Source organism: Heloderma suspectum, chromosome 4 (genome assembly GCF_057233095.1).
Source record: "Heloderma suspectum isolate Gila_16-S chromosome 4, 16-S_ref, whole genome shotgun sequence".
Classification (NCBI taxonomy): domain Eukaryota; kingdom Metazoa; phylum Chordata; class Lepidosauria; order Squamata; family Helodermatidae; genus Heloderma; species Heloderma suspectum.
Window position 1 is genome coordinate 247194830 of NC_139461.1, and position 22406 is coordinate 247217235.

A 22406-nucleotide genomic window follows, 5' to 3' on the forward strand; every position below is an offset into this window, starting at 1 on the left:
GAGGAGGATGTCGTGTAAAGGACCCACAAACTACCATGAGTAAGGAATTACGAGTGCACAATAAAAGCCTCATGTATAAAGCCTCGTAGTCAAATTATATGGGTTAAATATGGCCACACCATTATTGTTTACAGCTTACAGAGTTTGGTGTGGCATAGGGCATTAATTGGGTAATTGTTCAGTCCAGTTGCCCTCCCAGCCTGTGTGTTGGGTCATGTAATGGAGGCAGGAGATTAGGATTAGGGTCCTGCTATGCCCTGGACCCTTTGCAAGTCCTCTTTTTCCTGCATCCTGGAGGGGGCAGCATACAGCTTTTTTTTTTGCCCTATATGTAGGAATGTCAGAGAATTCTGCCACGGATCCCAGGGATGCCGAATTCCAGTGAATTCGGCCCCCCGGAATTCCGGCGGCGGAGCGGGTCCAGCGGCAGTGGTGGCTTTGGCTGCTGCCAGGCTGCGGCCGCAAATGGTGGCCACTACGCCGGCTGCCATTTGCGTCCACAGACCTGCCGCAGCCGGATGTCCAGCTGTGGATGCACCTGGCCGGCGGCTCTGCGGAGTCGCCACGGAGCGGAGCTGGCCGGGGAGGATTCCAAGGGGGGGGGACGGAGCACCTCCCCCCCACCGTGGATGCCACTTATGAAACAGGTAAGTGGTTTCGTACATCCCTACCTATATGACAAGATGCATCTATCAAAATTCCTTCGTCTGTCCAGGGACATGTATGATTAACAATTTAACAATGTCTCCTATGTTGCAGGTTGTAGTTAAAGATGGGTCCTGGGTCCAAAAACATTGAAGACTACTGAACTAGATGATGCTGGAATATATTTGAATAGCACTATCTCATAGAACAATATCAGGTATATAGATGCAGACAGTTTAAGCTTTTATTTGTAAAGAACATTTTGGGGAAGTGGACAAACCTGTGTGGAGCCAACCATCTCTTCCTGGACCAGTTATATAAGTGACAGGGAAGGATGTAAATGTCTCTGTTGACAGCTCTTGCACAATGTATTTTGTCACATATTTCCTTTCTTCTTGACCTCAGCTTTGAGCTTTGTTTGTTTAGTTACAGCAATTGCCTCAGCCAGGATATGAAGAGTTCCAGTAAGAGAAAAATGCAGGGCGGGGAGAGCAAGGAAGCATAATTTATATAGAGGAGGGGACAGGAGAAGGTGCCATCTGGTACCTGTGCTAGGCAGAAGTACAACGCCACAGAAGGTGTGCGGTTTTAACTGCAGGATTGTGTCAGGTTTGTAGTTCCATGAAGAACCGTTTAAGTGGGGTTTTATTTGCGTATCAAGGCTTTGTTTTGTGTCTTGAATCTCATGCTGAATGGGTGGAACTGGCATTTATGAGAATATATGTTACCTAAAATGTAGCTAGAAGCAGAATTTGCTGCCTTGTATGGGGACGGAAAGCAGTGTTTGGTTATTAATCCTGTAGATGACTCAGGGGAGGCTATGCAAGTCCTGGATCAGCGCCTAGACTCAGTAATGGGCTGGATGAGGGCCAATAAACTGAAACTGAATCCTGGCAAGACGGAAGCCCTGTGGGTGAGTGGTTCCCGAGTCTGGCATGGGGTTGCACTGCCCTTGAAAGACCAGGTTCGTAGTCTTGGGGTACTCATAGATCCATCACTGTCCCTGGAGGCCCAAGTGGCCTTGGGCTTGGAGTGTCTTCTACCAGCTTTGGCTGGTTCACCAACTACTGGTTCTCCTGGGCAGGGATAGCTTGGCCACAGTGGTACAGGTGCTAGTAACCTCAAAACTGGCTGCTCCAGAAGCTGGAGCTAGTCCAGAATATAGCAGCTCAGCTGTTGTCGGGAGCTGCCGCTTTTCAGCATGCAACTTCTTTGCTGAGGGAACTGCACTGGCTGTGTCGTACTGGCATTTCCACCCTCCCTGCCCCGGCCTGGCCCCGGGAATGCCCCTTTTACGCTGCTGTGCACTGCTCTTACGAGCGCAGAGTGCGGAGCCATTCCATGCTGCCTACAAGGCAGCACAGGAGCGGGGGAAGGTCGGTTCCTGGAAATCTATGTATCCTATGGCTGTCTAACCGCTGACTAGCGGCCATAGGATTGCTCCCTCCATATGGTGTTTTATTTCTTTTATCATTTATAATTTATTATTCACCACTCCGGAGTCTGTTGAGATGTGGCGTGGTATATAAATGCTGTAAATAAACACATTAATAAATATAGATGCCACTGTAAGGTATTTACTGGTAATCACACAAACAACTCAAAGAGAGAGACACATACACACACGGCTGGGTTCATAATGAAGCATTTTGATTGTGTGGAACTAACTATTTATTATTAACATACTTCATGTAAAATTACTGGATACTGTAGATTCAGAATAATCAGCTAGTTCAAGAAAGCTAACTACAGATTCATGTAGATGTCGTCACAATCAAATATCTAACAGCCAACATACAAGAATATTCAATGTAATTGGCTACGATGTTGTCTCCTGATCCAGGTAAGAGAGTATTTCTATGCTGCAAGGAGAACTAGATACAGCATGTCTGCAACACTCAGTTTCTCCATCACTCAGAAGTGTGTTATTAATTTATAAGAATGCACAGGTTTTGTATAAATGCAGATCCATTCATTTTTCTGTCAATCTATTTCCTGCCACCCCATCCCTAGTTTTTGCCTAGGTGCAGGAGTCAGTATGGGAAGGCTACTACTGTGGGCAGGTGAGTAAGCTGAATATTTTCTGCATTTCACTATAACCAATAAATAAAAATAATGTCATAGAAATGACGGGGGTAGCCAGTGTGGTGTAGTGGTGAGAGTGTTGGGACTGCAAGCCGGGAGATCCGGGTTCTAGTCCCCACTCGGCCATGGAAGCTCACTGGGTGACTTTGGGCCCATCACAGACTCTCAGCCCAACCTACCTCACAGGGTTGTTGTTGTGAGGATAAGCGGAGAGGAGGAGGATAATGTAAGCCACTTTGGGTTCCTTGCAAGAGGAAAAAAGGCGGGATATAAATGCAATAAATAAAAAAATAAAATATAAAATATACTTCTATGGTTCTTTTCCCAAGGAGTTACTCATACCAGGTAAAAGAAACCAGCTACGTTTCTCTCCAAGAGATAAAAGATACAGGCCCCTGTGTCTTTTGGGGATAAAATGTTAGCTGGTATAGCAGAAAAGTGTGTTGTACTGACAATACCATTCTTTTCCATTCACGCAGGCCACTGTGCGTCGACATGTGGCGCTTGGGTGCACGGGGGTTGCGAGAGCAGAGGGTTGGAGCCTGCAGCAGTGCCAGCCCCATCTACATGTGGAGCAGAGAGGTTGCATAGGCTTACATCTTAGAGAAAATAAGAAATTCTGTTTCTGTAGAATTAGAACTCACAGTTTCTACACAGAGTTGTGTAGGACAGTAAAAGTTCCATTTTCCCCAGCTAGAGGAGTTTTGTTTTTGTTTTTTTTTAAAATCCAGGGCTAAACTAGACATGATGTTAAATGTATTGTTCCTCAGGATTGATGCAGGGGAGGAAAGGGTTAAATTCCCCTCCATGCCTGCTCTGATCTGATCAGCCACAGAGCTGACACAATTTGCATTTTTAAAAACCTGCAGTTTCAATGCAAAGATGCATTTAATGTTGCATCTAGTTTGGCCCTGTGATGCATAGTTTGCCAGGCTTCATCTAACTGGTTTGTCATTTGTCAACATTGTGGGAAGAATAGATCATAGTTATGATGACTTCTTAACATCTGTTCCTTACGCGGAACATTTTCGTTTCTCTTGCTTTGCAGGTTTCACTGTTTTGCTGAATCTGCAGCTCGGTATGAATGCCTTCATTTCTGCTTCCTAGTGGGAGACTAGGTCTAAAAACTTGTGGTGCTTCCAGATGGAGGGCTGCTAGTGCTACCAATCAGATGGCATTGTGCAGCGGTTCCTTGTTCCCTAACGGCTTTTCTGCAATAAGGAAAAACACTGAAGAAATAGCGGAAAAACACGGGAGGGGGGTACACATAGAGGATGTCATCGTCTATACTGAGGGTACAGAAACTCAGCCCTATGGGCCAAAACTGGCCCTCCTGGAATCTGAATACAGCTGTCCGGGGTTCCTCAGATGGCCACACTCCCTTTCCCCTGACCACGGACAGTTTGGTGGTTTCCCAGCTTTTGTGCAGTCCCCCCCTCTGCCCAATTCTAGAAGGTTGGAATGCCGTAGCTGAAAGTTGAAACGGCTCAGTTACTGGCAGTAAAAGCTTTAAGCTAAAATATGCTGGTATTTGTGGTGTTTGGCCCTGCCCCTTCTGCCTGTGGCCCTGCCCCTTTTCCCTTTATCCACACCCACCACTGGAATGTGGCCCTCAAAAGCTTTTCTGAAATGGAATTGGGCCCTTGGACTGAAAGAGGTTCTGCACCCTTGGCCTAGTGAATGAGGCAGGGTGAGGGTGCAATGACAACCTTGTCTGGTGGCACTCCTAATTCATCAGTCCAATCCAGAGGCTGGTTTTAAGGTATTCCCCCTAGCCTAGGTGAATCTCATGGCCATTCTGGACTGAATATAAGCTAAAGGCACAACACTGCTGTCACACAAATACAAGTCTATTGTTTTCAATGAGCTATTCCTAGAGAAGGCTGTAACAAGGATTTCCAAAGCGCACCTATACAAAAATGGCCAAACCTACGGCCTCGCAGGAGACTTGGGCATTTTTAGCTCATTATTTGCTTCTTTCTCTGCAACAGCTGAAATACAGTGCAGAGAATAATAATAGAAAAAGGGGGGCTCCTCTGAAAAGGGCTGAGGCATGTCAATCCTTGAGCAGCAGCTATATGAAAGAATGATGGGTGTGCAGTTTTATGAGTAGTGGGGAGCTACAGAAAAACTGCAGTGCGAAGGTGTGGAATGAATGCACAGGTCTAGGATGGTGGCCCAGGGTCACTGTCTTCTGCAACGGCCATATTCCTCCCCCCCACCTCAGTTCTCTAGACCATTCCCAGTTTACAGCTAGAGTTGCCAAATGCCCCTTCTCTACAAGTGTCTTGTTCAGTAATGCCACAGCTCCATAAAGCAAGCCCCTTATTTTGAACTGCTAAAGCAGCCTTCCCCAAACTGGTGCCTTCCAGATGGGCATGCTGGCTGGGGATAATGGGAGTTGTAGTCTAACACAGCTGGAGGCCATCAGGTTGGGAAAGGCCATTCAAAAGCATTGCAGAGTTCCTTTAATCTGGCCCTGCTATTTGCAACTGAGTCAGCAAGAGCAAAACCAAGCCATTAGGATTTTTGTTGAGCCTTTAGGAAGTTCAAGACAGCACGCTTTATGTTGTTCCTAGCACATCATTTCCCCAAACATGGCAACATGCTGACTCTATACCTTTGATTTTGTGTGGCGGTGGTGTTTCTGCCCTGGAGGAAAGCAAGCCTCATGATGAGGATTTCAAGGAAACCATGGAAATCAGTGTATTACAAACCGCATGTAGTCTTAGCCATTTCCAGCATCACTTTCTGCCTTCTCTTTCCAGATTCTGCCTACAAACTTGTGTGTTATGTCACTAATTGGGATCAGTACAGGGAAAAGCCAGCCACGTTCACACCAAATAATATAGAGCCCTCTCTGTGTACTCACGTGATATATGCTTTTGCTGGCATGAACAACAGCCAAATTACCACTACAGAATGGAATGATGAAACACTCTACAGGCAACTTAATGCCTTAAAGGAAAGGCAAGTAATTTCCAAAATAAGTGAATTCTTATAATGATGGCATTGCCTTCTTGAGTGACAATAACATCAAACTCAGACGCAAAACAGGAAGTACCTTATTGGGATCTTCACACATTGTGTGTTTTAGGTATGCAAACAAGATTTTTCAAACATTCATCTAAAAATATGTACAGTGTGAATGTGGCAAAATACTGATACTCATCAGAGAGTTGAGTTTGGCTGTGGCTCCTGTAGAGCTTAACGCCTGGGGTGTTTCCAGATGGAGGGCTCCTATTGCTACTAGTCAAAATGCACTGTGCAGCTATTCCATTTTTTCTTCTTTAACTGATTTTTTTTGTGGTAAGAAAAAAGATTGAAGGACTTTTCTACATGAGCCATGTATTGTGTGCTCATCATTCTCTACTCACAATTGTTTACGGGTTCTTTAGACCTCGTTGTGACCCTCCAGTTTTGCTTCTGTGTCTAACATGCACTTTCGGCGAGGTTTTGTAGAACAGGGAAAATGCAGCATTTAATTATGAAAGTGCAAGAAAGCGCAATTTCCTTTTGTTATTTGTGCTATTCTGCTATACCACAGTGCAACCTAGAGGTTATGCAGCAGAAAAGCAGGAAAGGAAATGCTCTTGTGTAGTGCTAAGATCTCAGTTCTGTGATGAAACCAAAGGTAGATACAGTGGATTAACAGCAGATTAACAGCCTTGTGTATAAAAGCTCACAGTGAGAAACAGAGGAGGGTTACAAGTGGAAGGCAACAAGATCTGGAGGCTGGGTGATTGTATAATAAAAGCCTTGTCTGAAAGCACCCTTGGTAGCAGATCTGTGTTTGTTGCTGTGTAATGTGCGAAAGAGCCATTTGGAGGAAGCTGTTAAGACATTGAGCTTTTCTAGATGAGGCTCTTATTGTGTGTTTGTTATTCCTCACTCACAGTTTTTACAGGTGCTTTAGAAGTTGTCGTTACCATCTAGTTTCACTTCCATTTTTTAAAAGCAATTTTGCAGAAGTTTTTTGAAGTGGGGAAAATCCAGTATTTTTTTTTTTCAAAAGTGAAACAAAGCACCAGTTCCCACCACCAGTGGAGTTGTATTATTCCGCTGTACCATATTACCATCTAGAGGTTATGTAGTGGAAAGTATAGAAAGGCAAGAAAGGAAATTACCTTTGTGTAGAGCTACAATTTTAATTCTGCAATGAAACTGGAAGTAGAAACAGCACGTTAATCAGCCTCATCTAGAAAAGCTCATGAGCATTCAGATGTCCATGAGAAAAGAAAAAGTTACGTTGGAAACATCTATAAGGAAGAAGGAGGGAACTGCTTCCCTGTCCCTTCCTGGAACTGCTGGAAAACCCAAGGGCAGGGAAGAAGTTTTTTATATTCTGGCCCACTTTGGGCTGTGTCACCGATGGCTGCTCTATTTTCCCCTGTGGCAGTAACAGAACCAATGGGATTCCACCCAAGCACTTGAAAATGTATTGCCCAAAGGCTGTTTGGTTCCAAAAGCTGTATTGTACAATTACAAAATGTTGTAATTGTACAATACAGATTATAGATATATATTTTTAGGCAGAGAGGATTTAATTTGTTCTTAATATTCACAAAGTATGCATTTTTCACAGAAAATATTTTTGTTTTTTAGGAATAAGAAGCTGCTCACATTGCTGGCTGTTGGAGGAGGAACCTTTGAGAATTTGAAGTGAGACCTTTCTCCTTATTCTGTTCGTAGAAAGAGACTGTGTATGGGTTATATTTCTCTAAGTAATTACAGAACAATCCAAAACCCTTCAAATGGCTGCCCAAGAGGAGAAAAGAAGACTCCACTTATAGGGGCAAGGGGTCCTAGTCATGACTCATGACATCATCCTGAGAGCAGCCGCTGCTGTGCTGCACCTGCCCCGTCTATCTTGACTTCCACTTTCCAGCCACGTGCCTCCTCATAAGGCAAAAAGGTAGTAGCAGGCAGCAGCAGCACAACCAGGCTCCTCCATGCCAAAGTAGCTCCGTTTTGGGAGCAGCAACAGCACTTCGTGCTGCGCACACCTGCCTCATCTATTTCTAATCTCCAGTTCCCCACAACACAGGTGGGTGAGGCCCAGCCACGGAGGTCTGTAAATTAAACCTGGAGGTGGGGTGGGGAGTATGGGATTCCATTGAGCTCGGCTGAGAGTGGCTGAAATGCAAATGGTAGAATGTGGACCTACAAGGAGCGGCGAGGCCAGTAGGGATGTCAGAGAATTCCACGACGGATCTTGGTGAGGCTGAATGCCAGTGCATTTGGCCCCCCGAAAACTGTCGCGTAACGAAGCCCCTGCCCCCCCCACGAAAGGTGCGTGGGACGAAGTTCCCGCCGTCCCACCCCACGAAAGGCGCGCGAAACGGAGGACTTACCTGCTTCCGTCCGCACTGCTTTGCGAATGGCGGCTGTCCTGCGGCCGCCATTCGCTTCTTCCTCTTCAGCCGTGAGAGGCAACCTAAATACTTACTTAGCCTATCATGGCTAACGCAGGGACGCCATTTGCACCCCTGCAGAGGCCGTGATAGGCTACGTAGCCTATCACAGCGGGGGGGGGGAACCCCAGCGTACGCAAATGGCGGCGGCTATGACAGCCGCCATTTGTGTCCCTGCAGGGCTGCCCAGCGGCCGGATGTCTGGCTGCGGGCGGCCGGAGCCGGCCGGCTGCTCTGCGGCTTGGCTGCAGAGCGGAACCAGCTGGGCAGGATTCTGGGGGGAGGCATGGAGCGCCCCCCTGTCGAGGATTCAGGGGGGGAGAGATGGAGCGCCTCCCCCCACCTGCGGAACCTGGTGGAGCCAGGTAAGCGGGGTTTTGTACACCCTAGAGGCCAGCTTTCTGGCAGGCCAAGTCAGGCAGCACTGCGGCCTGTTAGGCCTTTGGTTTGTTAGTCTGTGGGGAACCTGCCTTGTAAAGCAAATGGGCAGTAGTATGACGGGCTCCCTCTCTGGCTGTGATGATGCAAATCACCGACTTCAGGTCCAGTTCAACCTGGCGTGGGCCCCTGGCTGAGTTCAATGAGCTGTTTTCCAGCCTACAGTTGAGGTGTGGGGAACATTGCCCATCTGGGAAGTGGGGATGGGGTGTTGCTTGTGAGGACAATCCCTGCCAGTGCCAGAATCACAAGGGGAGAGGCATGCCTTATGTACACTGGCTTTTTGTGGCTTAACTGCCCCCACCCCTCTGCTACACATGCATAAGATTGGGCTCTTATTGTTTGTCTGCGAAAGCACCTTAAACCCCCCTGCTTTCACCCACAAAGGCTGGGGAAGTGCTAAAAGCTAAAGGCAGAGATGACTGTCACATTAGGAGGATAGCCGTTTCAGATTTCATCTGTGCTCATGGGCATCTGCAGGAAGGGGCAAGGAGGGGCAATTAACCTCTGGTGTGAGCCATAATCTCCCAATTCCCAGTTTTCATATTTTTTTGTTAAAGAGCAAGTCTGTAGGTCTTGTAGAACCCAAGATAATGAGGCAAAGAGCATTTCTACACCAGCCTAAAATCCTGCATTTAAAATGGGGCTTTCTGCTTCCGCTTTAAATGCAGGATCATGACGACTCCCTTTTTCACATGCTCCCCTTCCCCCCTCCCCTTCCCCACTCCTTCTCCCCATATCTGAGTCTTCCATTCTCTTTCACTGATCTCGCTCCTCTTCTTGCCGCTATAACTCTTTTCACGGTGGAAACTGAAGTGGAACACAGTGGGTTAATTTGATAACTAATTATCTGGGATCTCTTTAAAAACTGAACAAAGGGCATTTAGTGCAACAGGGTCACGGCGTCATGTAAAGAGCCTGCAAACTTCCGTGAAGGAGCAATCTCAATTGCAGGATAAAAGCCTGGTGTGAAGCAGCCCAAAATGTGCAGCCACTATTCTGCCTATTCATTCTGGAGAAATTAGTCTGCTCCAACCTTCCAGTGGTTTTAGCCAATGAATGAAGTCACAGCAATGGTTTATAGACTAATTACTGGATGCATTAAGCATTTTTGGGATCTTCCCTGTTAGGAATGTATTGTTGTTCAGTCGTTGTGTCCGTCTCTTCATGACCCCATGGACCGTAGCATGCCAGGACTTCCTGTCCTTTTGGAATGTATTGCAGCCTCATAAAAAATTATTTAGAAATCCAGGAATTTCCTGCAGCTGCGTTTGGGCAGTAGTGTGTCTACCAAAAAACAAAAGGTAGCAGCAAAGACCGGAGAACATGATCTTTCTAACTCTGGTCTTGTTAATATTTTTTTCTGAGGTTTTAAACATTTAAAAATTACCTTGACAATGTCTGCAGATAAAGTTCATCCTTATTATACCCATATTGCAGGAGGCAGGGCTGTGGCTGAGAAAGTGTGGGTTACACAACTCCTGCAAAGTAGCCCAGTGTTGTTATTCCCATTTTGAGGAGGGGTGCGTAGAGCAGTGAAGCAGTATGAAAACTTCACGGCATAGTCCAGTGTTGTTGGTGTTTTAGGGAAATGCAGATGGGGCTGTGAAATTGATTGTAGTAGCAGTGCAATTTATTAAGGCTTAGAATGGGTTGTTGTGGTGTGTGTGTGTGTGCGCATACACACACATGTCTTGAAGAGAACCTGCCATTTTTAGCTCTTGCAGGGGCCTAAGTGGAACCTCTCCCCATCTCTGTTTTAGTGTCAGCCGTGGAGCTGAGACAGTGTGCCATGCAGCTCCACAGAAGTTAGTTAGGAGTTCTCATGTATTGTAGAAATAAAGAAACCTGAAGGTACCTGCATCTATGTATGTTGCCTGTAGAGCAGAGTCTAGCAGTGGCCTGGAAGCTGAGCAGGTAACCCCTGCACTAATATTTATTTGATATTATCCAAAATACTGCAACAGAAGTCAGTGTGTGTGCTGCCAATTATAAATGCATGAGAGATATAGTGTCATCAGGATGGAATCGTATTGATATGACACGAAACGTAGATCTGGCCCAGGTCTACCCACTGCGAAACAACACAAGGATAGACCTGGTATACAAATTTCTCAGAGGCTAGGGCAGTATCTATATGGGGCTTCTACTCCTGTTCTAGTCCGCCCCCACGTTGATCATGTCAGATGATGCATGTAGCTAGTGCAGCGTTTCTTGCCCTAAACCTGTTTTTTTTCCCCAAATTCATTTTGTGATCCCCCCCCCATCACAGTGGCTTTAGTGCAATTTGGTAGTCTGTGTGACTCAGCTGGCTTTGGTGTGGGCTGGTGGAAGTGGCGCTGATTGGCCAAAGGGAAAGTCAAGTGGGGCAGGACGTGGGGAGATCAGAGGGCTAAAGTTCTTGTTGTTCAGTCATTAAGTCGTGTCTGACTCTTCGTGACCCCATGGACCATAGCACGCCAGGCCTTCCTGTCCTGCGCTCTCTCCCGGAGCGTGCTCAAGTTCATATTCATTGCATTGGTGATGCTATCTAGCCATCTCATCCTCTGCCGTCCCCTTCTCCTTTTGCTTTCAATCTTTCCCAGCATCAGGGTCTTTTCCAGAGAGTTTTCTCTTCACATTAAATGGCCAAAATATTTGAGCTTCAGCTTCAGTATCTATCCTTCCAATGAGCACTCAGGGTTGATTTCCTTTAGGATGGACTGATTTGACTTCCTTGCAGTCCAGGGGACTCGTAAGAGTCTTCTCCAGCACCACAGTTGGAAAGCATCAATTCTTCGGCGCTCAGCCTTCCTTATAGTCCAGCTCTCACAGCCGTACATTGCTACTGAGAAAACCATAGCTTTGATTATACGAACCTTTGTTGGCAAGGTGATGTCTCTGCTTCTTACTATGCTGTCTAGGTTTGCCATAGCTTTCCTCCCAAGGAGCAAGTGTCTTTTAATTTCATGGCTACAGTCACCGTCTGCGGTGATCTTGGAGCCCAAGAAAATAAAATCTGTCACTGCTTCCATTTCTTCCCCTTCTATATGCCAGGAAGTGATGGGGCCAGATGCCATGATCTTTGTTTTTTTAATGTTGAGTTTCAAACCAGCTTTTGCACTCTCCACTTTCACCCTCAACAAGAGGCTCTTGAGATCCTCTTTGCTTTCTGCCATTAGGGTGGTATTGTCTGCGTATCGGAGGTTGTTGATAATTCTCCTGGCAATCTTAATTCTGACCTGTGATTCATCCAACCCAGTGTTTCTCATGATGAACTCTGCATATAGGTTAAATAAGCAGGGCAACAATATACAGCCTTGTTGTACTCCTTTCCCAATGTTGAACCAATCGGTTGTTCCATGTCTGGTTCTTACTGTTGCTTCTTGACCCTCGTACAGGTTTCTCAGGAGACAGGTAAGGTGGCCTGGTACTCCCATCTCTTTCAGAATTTGCCACAGTTTGTTGTGATCCACACAATCAAAGTCTTTAGCGTAGTCGAAGCAGAAATAGATGTTTTTCTGGAATTCTCTTGCTTTCTCCATGATCCAGTGAATGTTGGCGATTTGATCTCTAGTTCCTCTGCCACCCAGCTTGTACTTCCGGTAGTTCTCGGTTCACAAAGTTCTACCCAGAAGTAACTCATTGCCTTCAGTTGCACTTTGCCTACAGGAGCAGAGGGGTCGGGAAAATTCCTTTGCCAGCCCTTTTTCTTAAAACTGCTGTGTTGTGAACGTGGGCTCAGTTGCTGCCTCTCCCTTTAAATATCCATTGAGCTCCAAGCCCTGCTGCTACGAAACAGTGTTGTTGCGAATCTGGGCTCACTCACTGCCTCTTCCTTAAAATATTCATTCATTGAGTGCTGGGTAATCATACTTACTCAGAAGTAGGGATGGGTGAACTGAGCCTCTGAATGTACTGCTGCTGCTCTCAGTCATTCACTACCAGGACCAGAGCAGCATCTGCTATTATTATTATTAGTACAAAGGATCCGGTGCTTTGTAAACCTCTCTCTCTGCTTGTTTCTCTCTTCCTTCCCTGCCCCCACCTCCCTCAGACAGCCACATCTACAGGGGGAAAGGAGAGGAAAGGAGATGCAAGAGCAGCCATGGTTTTGCTATTATTATTAGTACTGCTGCTGCTCGGTCATTCACAATATCACTTTTCCGTGAGGGAGGAGAGGAGGGGAGGCAGAGCAAGCCTTCGCTCATTGGCTGCCCATTCATTTCTACTTCTGGGACTCAAATGGATGGCTTCAAAAGGGGGTTAGATGAATTCTTGGAGGAGAAGGCTATCAGTGGCTATTAGCCCTGATGGCTATGTGCTCTCTCCAGTATCAGAGGGATTATGCCTATATGCAGCAGTTGCTGGGGAACATGGGTGGGAGGATGCTGTTGCACTCATGTCCTGCTTGTGGGTTTCCCCTGGGCAGTTGGTTGGCTGGTTGTGAACAGACTGCTGGACTAGGTGAACCCTTGTTCTGATCCAGCATGGCTCTTCTTATGTGCTTATAAGACTACTCCTAAGATGAGGTAAGGATGGAAGGGCACTGCAGTGTGTAAACTTCCCTCTCTCTCCTGATCAGTTTATACTCTATCAATTTATACTAGATGTTCATTATGCTTTGTAAAAATAAGAGTGAAGTGCAGCACGGGGGAATGAAAATTAACTATTCCTTCCAGATTTACTACTATGGTATCCTCTCCTGGGAATCGCCAGATGTTCATCACATCAGCGATAGATATTCTCCGCAAACATGGGTTTGATGGTCTGGATCTTGACTGGGAATATCCAGGTTCCAGAGGCAGCCCCCCAGAGGATAAGCATCGCTTTACCATCTTTACTCAGGTGAGAAACTGAAAGCATATTGATTATCATCCAAACTTCAGCAAAGGGTCTTCTTGGAATCCTTAGGAGATTTCACGGACTGTGCTTGTTTCAACACAAAATTATGAAAACCATCCTAAAAACAATAACAACAGTGAATTACATAGTTACATTATGTTATTGATAATTGATATCTAAGGGTGCAATCCTATGGCTGCTAGTCAGCAGCTAGACAGCTACAGGGTAGGTTGGTTCCCAGCAACCGACCTCGGAGCCTGCGCTCTGAGGGCTGTTCCCTGAGAACCGACCTTCACCCCCTCCCGCAGTGCCTCGTAGGCAGCATGGAATGGCCCCGCACTCTGCACTCGGAAGAGGAGTGTGGAGCAGCGAAAAAATGGGGCATTCCTGGGGGTGGGGAAGTTGGAAATCTGTTACGACACATCCAACGTGTCGTCCGGCCACTGCTTCCCGTGCTCCGAGGTCCTGAAGCTAGACAGCCAAAATTGGCTGTCTAGCCGCAAATGCAGGGTGGCTGAAGTGTGGAGGAGACAATCCCCTCTGCGCTTCTCCTGCCCTGCATTGGATAAGTGGTCGCCTCTGAGTTCGGAGGTGGCTGCCTATCCCAGTAGGATTGCTCCCTAAAAGTATTATTTTATTGATGTCTAAAATTAATGGTCTGTGCAGAATTAATATGGTCCAGGGCTTAGCTGTATTTCCAAATTCAGGATTTAGCCTTGGAATATATGAATAGAAAAGAGCAGACCTCTTCAGCATATATAGAGTGCTTCTGTAATCTCAACTACCCTCCATACATTTAGGATGCCAAGGTAGGCTTCCACATCAACAGTAAGGGTAGGCTTGAGTCCCAGCACCTTATATTTTACAAGAAGTTGGGTCTTATGTGAGTAACAGTGCAATCCTATGCATGTCTTCTCAGAAGCAAGTCCCACTGAATTCAGAGGGGGTTTCTCCCAGGTAACTGGCTATAGGTGCCAGCTGAGGGATATTTGGAATGCTCGCAAGTGCTGCTTTGCTAGTGGGATGGCACATGCCACAAAGGAGACTCTGGTACTTTATGCCCTGGCTGTGGGCTGCTAAGGTTTGGAAGTGCTGAGAAAGTGATAAGCCAGATCCAGGTTTACTTACAAGGAGACTTTATTGAGTACTTACAGTACACAGGCGTGCCCAATGGTTGGATCAGACAGCTTCTCTGAACAAAGAGTTGTGGTGCTAAATGGGCTTTATATCATACATGTTAGCAGTGAGGTAGCATTACAGCAGCAAGAGTTAATTAGAGTTCATCTCCAACTTTCCCAGCGTAGCCTAACAGTGCTTAGTTCCCAGCACAGACACCTGTAGCTTTAAGACAAACAGATTTCCACTTCCCAGGAACATCCGAGACTCTGATAAGATAAACGGTACCAGAGCTCGTTAGCAGGGAATGTGCTGAGGCGGCCATATTGACCTTTGACTCATCTTACAAGCCAAGAGGCCTACCTAGCAAGAAAAGTGCACCTAATAATGAACCAAAGAGGAGAGCATTATGGATCTCTAAGCCTCTCTCAACTACTGTTAGCTTGCTTACAGGCCTAAGGCCTTACAGGTACACCTGCAGAAAGCTCCACAGGCACAGATGTACCACAAGTGGTGGTGCGAAAGGAAGATTTTGGAGACAGCTTTGGATCCTCAGGATCCAAAGCCTTCTTGTTCCTCCAGCACCACCCACAAAAGGCCCAAGAACTACACAAATTCAGGACATGGTGTAGTTCATTTTCATCCTGTTGGGTCACTGGGACAGAAAAGAAGAAAAAAAGTGAATGCAGAGAATGCAAAAAAGAAAAAAAAAGCCTGGCTGAACTGAGCCAACAGGGCATAGGAAACGGTGGTAAATTCTCCATGGATTCTCCCCCAACTCCTTCCATACAGATTGGTCTGTAAGGCTACAGTCCTTACTTGGGAGTAAGTTCCATTGAATTTAACAGGAATTACTTGTAAGTAGGATCACACTGTGAATTACTGAAGAATCAACTATCAGCACAAATAACTAGGCCATATATGCTGAATTACGTGATCATGGATGCACATGCACCCTCCCCTCTTAGGAAGATACATATATACATACATACAGAGAGAGAGAGACTAACTCTGTGTGCAGATGTTTATAATTATGATCTATCTGGAGGGAAATTTCCAATCTGAAAACAAATCCAGCTTTCCTATGAAATGTGTTCTGTTCCATTGCACATGAGCAACACCAACTGTTACTGCTGTTTCCCTCTGAAGGAAATGTCAGATGCTTTTGCAGAAGAGGGCAAAAGAACAGGACGGCCACGGCTGTTGCTTTCAGCAGCAGTACCTTCTAACAAAAACACTGTGGATGCTGGATATGAAGTTGCTGCCCTGGGAAAGTAAGTCACATGATTTCTGATAAGTGGTTTACCATGCAGCAGTTTCCCTGTAGAATACTAGCTCTGAATGATCTGATTACAAATTGCTAATGAGCTCAAGAGAAAGCAGTACAAATGGAATGACTGTTTTTTTCCCCCCTTCCTGCTGCCTTATTTCCATGAAGGACTCAAACCCCGAAGTATGGGAAAGTTTAGGTTCAGTTTTTATTTTACTGAAGCAAGTATGGCGGCTCTGAACATGGCACCAAACCATAGTTGATGCTAATATTGCTAGTGGAAACCATAGTTTGAGTTTCCAGACATATCAGGCAAACCATGGTTCTAGATTAGAACAAACCATGTTCATGAACCATAGCTTAAACAAACCACAGTTTCCTGAGTTTGGATGTAATGGGGGCTGTGGTTAGTTTAGAAATGGAAGTGATTGCTTGTCATATTCTCATGGTTGCACCAGGGGAAGTGAGCAGGAGGCATGCATATCTGAGGCTTGTTGCAGCTCATGTACACAGCAGTAAATGATGGCTTACCTTTATGTCTAAGCCTGTCCACTGGGACAAAGCTAGCTCCAGATTTGAGGGGGCAGTGCCAGAAAGTTCTTGTGGGCCACTTTCTATGTCAGTGGGCCCTATTGTTGACCACTGGGCCTTGGTGGCTTCACCTGGTGGTAGTGGTGGGCTGGTGGTGACAGAAGGGTTGGGAAGCAGCACTGAGACCAGCACTAGACATTTGGGTCAGAGCTGCCATTTCATTTTCCCGTAATTCCTCAGAGTGACACTATGATGCGGGCATTGTGGGAAATTATAATAGCATCTGGTGCAATGGGTTCAGGATAGATGTCAGCACAGTGGTGGGCCTTCTGGGGCTTCAGCAGCTGTCCAGGTGTGCCATGTGCTGATGCTGAGCCTGAGTACAAGCCATTACACTACAACAGCTCTCCTGAAGATCCTACCACACCTCACTAATTTTGAAAGTGATCCCTACAGGGGTTTGATGCCTTGGTTTAGTAGCCCCTCACAAACTACAGTTTATAAGATGGTATTTATTTATCTTTATGTCTATGCAGTTGCATTCTACTGTAGGCTTTGGATAGATAATTCCATTTAGACCAAATTCCTGGATATTTCTAAAAACATTTATGAGCTCTGAGGGCTTTTAAGGAGCATCAACTCCATTCAAATGGAATCTTGTCTAAATACCCTAAAATAACTAATACTCGGAGGGAGCAATCCTATCTGGACTGACGGTTGCCTCCAAGCCTGGCGGCGACCGCCTATCCAGTGCAGGGTGGGAGGAGTGGTAAGGAGCAGATCTCCTCCTCACTCCCCCCATCCTGCTTTCATGGCTAGACAGCCGATTTCAGCTGTCTAGCTTCAGGACCTCGGAGCACGGGAAGCGGTGGCCGGAAGACACATAGAATGTGTTGTACCGGCATTTCCAACCTCCCTGCCCCGCCCCTGGAAATGCCCCGTTTTCGCTGCTCCGCTGTTCCCATCTGTGCTGCTCTGCTGATCCATGCTGTGTACGAGGCGGCATGGGAGGGAGTGGGGGTTGGTTCTCTGGGAACTGACCTATCCTATGGCTGTCTAGCCGCTGACTAGCCACCATAGGATTGTGCCCTAAAACAACTAATCTGTCTGTGAATCAGAATAACTGTTATTCTTATTAGACGAACAATGTGGCTATTAGCTCATCGATTTCATAATGTTGGAAGAAATAATTTCGTACTCTTCCATCCATTTCTTATTTTGCACTCAGGATTCTCGATTTTATCAGTGTGATGACCTATGATTTCCATGGAAGTTGGGCACCCGAAACAGGACACAACAGCCCTCTGTATAAGGGTTTAGAAGCCTATGACCCAGTTCCTTTCTACAACTGTGTAAGAACAACAACATATAATCAGATCTGAAACTTGAAGACTGGGTTCAGACAACATGATAACCCATGATGGGTTAAATAACTCACAATGGTTTATTTAACCGATCATGGGTTATCGTGTCATCTGTCAGGAATTTTTAAATCCATGATGGCTTAATTGCCCCAAATAACACACTCTGATAACCCATGGTTTGTAGTAGGGGTTATTTAACCCACTGTGCGTTGTCACATTGTCTGGCAGGCACAGTGGGTTATTTTGGTCACCTGCAGTGTTGTGCTGCAAGAGCGGTTCAGATCATTGCCGCTCTGCTCTTTGTGGGTGTTCTCTGTGTTAAAGAAACAGCTATTTCAGTAGTATCTATGGGAGGAAATGTGCCGTTGGGAACACCTTAAGTTTGCAGGTTTGGGACCAAACTTCACACACAGCCTCCCCTAGTCAGGAGGCACATGATGCACCATCAAAACTGTGCAAGATTACTCACAAAGGAGGGAAAATCCCGGGTGCACCAAAAAGGGGGTTGTGGCTATAACGCCTTGGGAGTTTGCAGGAGTGGGACCAAACTTCATACACAGCTGTAGTGCTCTTTCACTCATTTGCTAAAGTGCTTTAGCAAAAAAGCACTATAGCGCTTTAGCGAATGAGCGAAAGAACATTACAGCTGTGTATGAATTTTGGTCCCAATCCTGCAAATCTCCAAGGCATTATAGCCACCCCAGCCCACCCCGCTTTTTGGTGCACTCAGGATTTTTGCTCCTTGGTGAGTAGTTGCGTGGTTTTTTTATATTGGATCGGGTGCCTACCAACTGCAAACTTCCACCTCTTTAGAGGTGAAAGGTGCCACTGCTCAGGCAGGAGGATTGTAGCAGGACAGGGAGCAGGGTGTGTGTATGTATGTGTGTGAGTCAAATTACACACAGTAGCTTAGTAGCCCATTTGTGTGGCAGGGAATCGTGGACTATTTAAAAAATAAGCTACTGTGCGTAGCTTATTAACCCATCATGGTTACTGTGACACCCAAACATAGCCATAGGTAAATTCCAGTGGAAATGTTTCCATTGGATACAGTGAGAACTGGGGGGAATCTCCACAGCAATGGGTTTAGTTCACTCTCCACTTCGTTGCGGTTTTTACTGGAGTCAAATCTGCTCTGTCAGGGGACACAGAGGGGTTGAAAACTCGGATTATCCCAAAGCTAGCCTGGGGCTCTCGGTAAAGGAGGCAGTTTACTGTGAATTGCTTGGGTGGCTACTGGGTAGAGTCTCATCCACGTCATCATTTAGAGACCCTTTTCCCACCTTCCCCCTCTCACCTTGTTCTGCCCCTTCCGCTTTCTCTGGCCAGTGTGTGTGTTAGCACCGCCACCCTCCCCACTCTATGTCCGACCCTCCCCACCCAATTTTTAAAAATGTATTTCCCTTCTAAAACTGCAATAGTGGCAGGACTAAATTCATAGCAGTGACCCCTCACATTACTGTATTAGTGGGGGCAGTCAAACACTCAATCACTTTAGGTAGCCTTTTTTCAATCTTTAACATTCCCCTGCTTCTGTGCATGTTTACTCAGAAGTAAGAAATGAGAAGGAGAATCCCTTCCAAAATGGGCAAGCTGAAATCTGAATTTGAAGACTTCTTTGTAAACCCAGGCTGGATCTACACTTACCGCCTTTTTTCGCTTCCAATGAGGTTTCATCACCCGCCTTTCACACTACGCAGTAGCCTCCTCGAATTGGAACCGGAATTTCCCACTTATGTGCTCCCGCTTTCAATACCCTATTATCCCAGTATTTCCCCTTAATGTGCTCTGATTTTCTGCCTTTGCTACCATATCCAGTCGTAGTCCCCTCCCCCGCCTGTCCATATGCGGCAGTGTTTGTATTTCCCTCCTGTCCAATTACAGCTCTCAGCGGCCCCATGTCTTCTTCTGGCTACCGCCCTCATAACTGGAATCAGGCTTCCTGCACTGAGCAGGGGGTTGTTGTATCCCTTCAAATGAGATTAAGTTTTACCTCCTCCTGTCCCCCGCTCCGGATGTTTTTTTTTTAAAAATTAAGGCGTTATCTTCACAGAATCAGGGCTTCTCTGCGATGTTTTTTTTCCTAATTCAGGCATGGTCTTCAAAGATTTGAAGCTTTACAACTTCGAATCTTCGAAGATCATGCCCAAATTAGAAAAAAAATCGCGGAGAAGCCCCGATTCTGCGAGGATAATGCCTTAATTAAAAAAAAAACAGGAGCGGAGGATAGGAGGGGGTAAAACTTAGTCTCATTTGAAGGGATACAAACCCCCTGCTCAATGCAGGAAGCCTGATTCCCAGGCGGTCGCCTATCCAACTACTGACCAGGGCCGACCCTGCTTAGTATCTGAGATGGCGAGATCAGACAAGCGCGCGCAGGAAAACAGCAGGAAAACAGCACAGCGCTCGAGTGTGAACCGAGCTTGTGCATTCGATGAAGCACTGCAACGGGGAAAATGGGTGAGTGTGAATAATCATGTTTTAATGCGAGAGCGTTTAACCCAATGGGACACCGAATTCATTGTGATGGCGGGCGCGATGTAGATCGGCCCCCAGTCCTCCAGAGCTTCCCCCCAATGCCACCTCCGTATTATTATTACTATGTTCCTCTTTTTGTTTCTCAGAACTCCACTGGGAGATGTAGGCTGCAATTCTAAACCCACTTACAGAGGAGGAAGCCCCATTGAACCCAATGGGGCTTACTTCTGAGTAGAAATGCATAGGGTTGCAGTGTTCCCCATTTCCAGCTCCCCTCACCCCAATTTCGCCCCATCCCAGCAATCTACTGTGGAGTTACTGCTCCCCACCCCATTTTTCCCCATATGTGCACTTTTGCCTACTGCTTCCACCCTCCTCTTTCTCCTTCCCCCTGCTCGCAATGAGAAGGCGAGATCATTACTGCAATAACGCAGAGAAGTGATTTTACATAATAGAGAAACCACAGAACATCAAAGAAGCACAAAGTCTCAACAGTGATCTAAGAGAGCTAAGGAGAGGAAAAGAGCACTTTAGGGCAGGTTACAACAGTTAGCTTTTAACCCTTTCACTGCAGGGGAGTGAGATTTATCACTCTGTGCATGTTTCCTTCAGAGGAGATTCTGTGCATGTTTCCTTCAGAGGAACATGCACAGAAGGGGGAGCTCAAAATTCATAGTTTGTTGTGAACATGCATGAAACTTTCCTCCATGTTTTTTTTTTTTACTTAAAGCTACCAGGGCAGATTGAGCAAAAGAAGGGAGGGTATGGAAAGGTTGTTTTTTACTCCAGTCCCTTTTCAGTTCAAAAATCCATCCACTTGAAGTTGGGATGGACAAAGCTGTGAGCATTACTTTCTCCCACTTATGAGTGTTTAAATCTCAAATTCTTTCCATCCTGTTTATGAAGAGATTTGAGAATTTTGGTAAGTTCTTATCAAACAACGGACCAAATGAAATTCCCATCTACCTTCACTGGTCAAATTCAATAGTGCTTATCGAAAACAAACAAACCAAACAAAATTCTCATCCATCCCTAATGTGAAGTTGCTTTTTCACCCACAAGGAGAAAGATACATGTAAAAACATGGAGAGCCCATGTCTTCCTGCTCTTGCCAGTGAAAAGACAGCTTGGGCTGGGTGATCCAGAGAGGGAAAGGTTTAAGTAGCCTCTTGTGCTTAGCTGCCCTTCCTCCTCCTTGCCCTGTAGCTTGCTTTCAGTTTTTAAACCCACAAACCCACAGAGGAAAGATAGCATAATAATGTGCCTGTTTGCTGTCTATACTGCAGGAATATGCCATGAAATATTGGAAGGACAATGGAGCCCCAGCTGAGAAACTCATGATGGGATTTCCAACATATGGACGAACATTCAGACTTTCTAGTTCAAATACTGGAGTTGGTGCTCCAGCCTCTGGTGGAGGTGCTCCTGGAAGCTACACCAAAGCTTCTGGTATTTTGGCATATTATGAGGTAAATTCTGCACTGGTATTTTATTACGCGTGTATAGTAAAGTACTGGAGACAAAGAGCTAGTGCAATGTAGTGAATTGTGTTGGGTTGTAGGAGACTTTAAAAGGGGGTTTAAATGGCTTTAAAAGGGGATTAGACAAATTCCTGGAGGAAAAGGCTATAAATGGCTACTAGTCTTGATGGCTATGTGCTACCTCCAGTACCAGAGGCAGTGAGCCTATGTACACCAGTTGCTGGTGAACATGGATGGGAGGGCACTGTTGCACTCATGCCCTGCTTCTGGGTTCCTGGTCGACAGCTGGTTGGCCACTGCGTGAACAGAATGCTGGACTAGATGGATCCTTGGTCTGATCCAACATGGCTCTTCTTATATTCTTAGACATGGGTGCAAATTCCCACACCCAGAAAGCTCCAGTGGGTGACTTGCTTGGGTAGATCATCCTTGCTTAGCTTAACTTATCTCATAAAGTTATTGTGGGGACAAACTGCGATAACTCTGTGTTTGCTGCTCTAAGCTTCTTGGAGGAAGGCTAGGATATAAGCAAAGAAACAAACACAGGGTTTTTCTACACGAGACTTTTATTGTGTGCTTGCGATTGGTCAGTCACGTTTTTTGCGGGTCCTGTACACGATGTCGTCAACCTCTCTTGTGCTTTCTGGCCATTATAGTGGCATTATTCTCAATGGGGGAAATGCAGTAAGAGATTTTATCATGTTCTGAAGTGTGATAAATTTCTGGTGAATTTCTGGAATCCCGCTATATCACAGCTATA

The 22406-nt window shown here is 46.0% G+C and overlaps 1 protein-coding gene across 5 annotated transcripts in view; it reads left to right on the forward strand.

The window, feature by feature from the left end:
• Positions 1-1216: 1216 nt before the first annotated feature.
• Positions 1217-22406, forward strand: part of LOC146348458 (acidic mammalian chitinase-like) — a 28143-nt gene continuing 6953 nt past the window's right edge. The window contains exons 1-10 of one of the 5 annotated variants that reach the window (XM_084853160.1): positions 1217-1254; positions 1449-1558; positions 2659-2708; positions 3779-3808; positions 5499-5700; positions 7336-7392; positions 13244-13409; positions 15672-15796; positions 17552-17675; positions 21452-21634. In XM_084853160.1, the coding sequence (XP_084709286.1) occupies positions 2684-2708; positions 3779-3808; positions 5499-5700; positions 7336-7392; positions 13244-13409; positions 15672-15796; positions 17552-17675; positions 21452-21634 (912 nt within the window). In that variant the 5' untranslated portion in view covers positions 1217-1254; positions 1449-1558; positions 2659-2683. Of the gene's footprint in view, positions 1255-1448; positions 1610-2515; positions 2709-3778; positions 3809-5498; positions 5701-7335; positions 7393-13243; positions 13410-15671; positions 15797-17551; positions 17676-21451; positions 21635-22406 lie in introns of those variants that run through there. The other 4 variants (XM_084853159.1, XM_084853161.1, XM_084853158.1 and 1 more) reach the window with 4 other exon arrangements.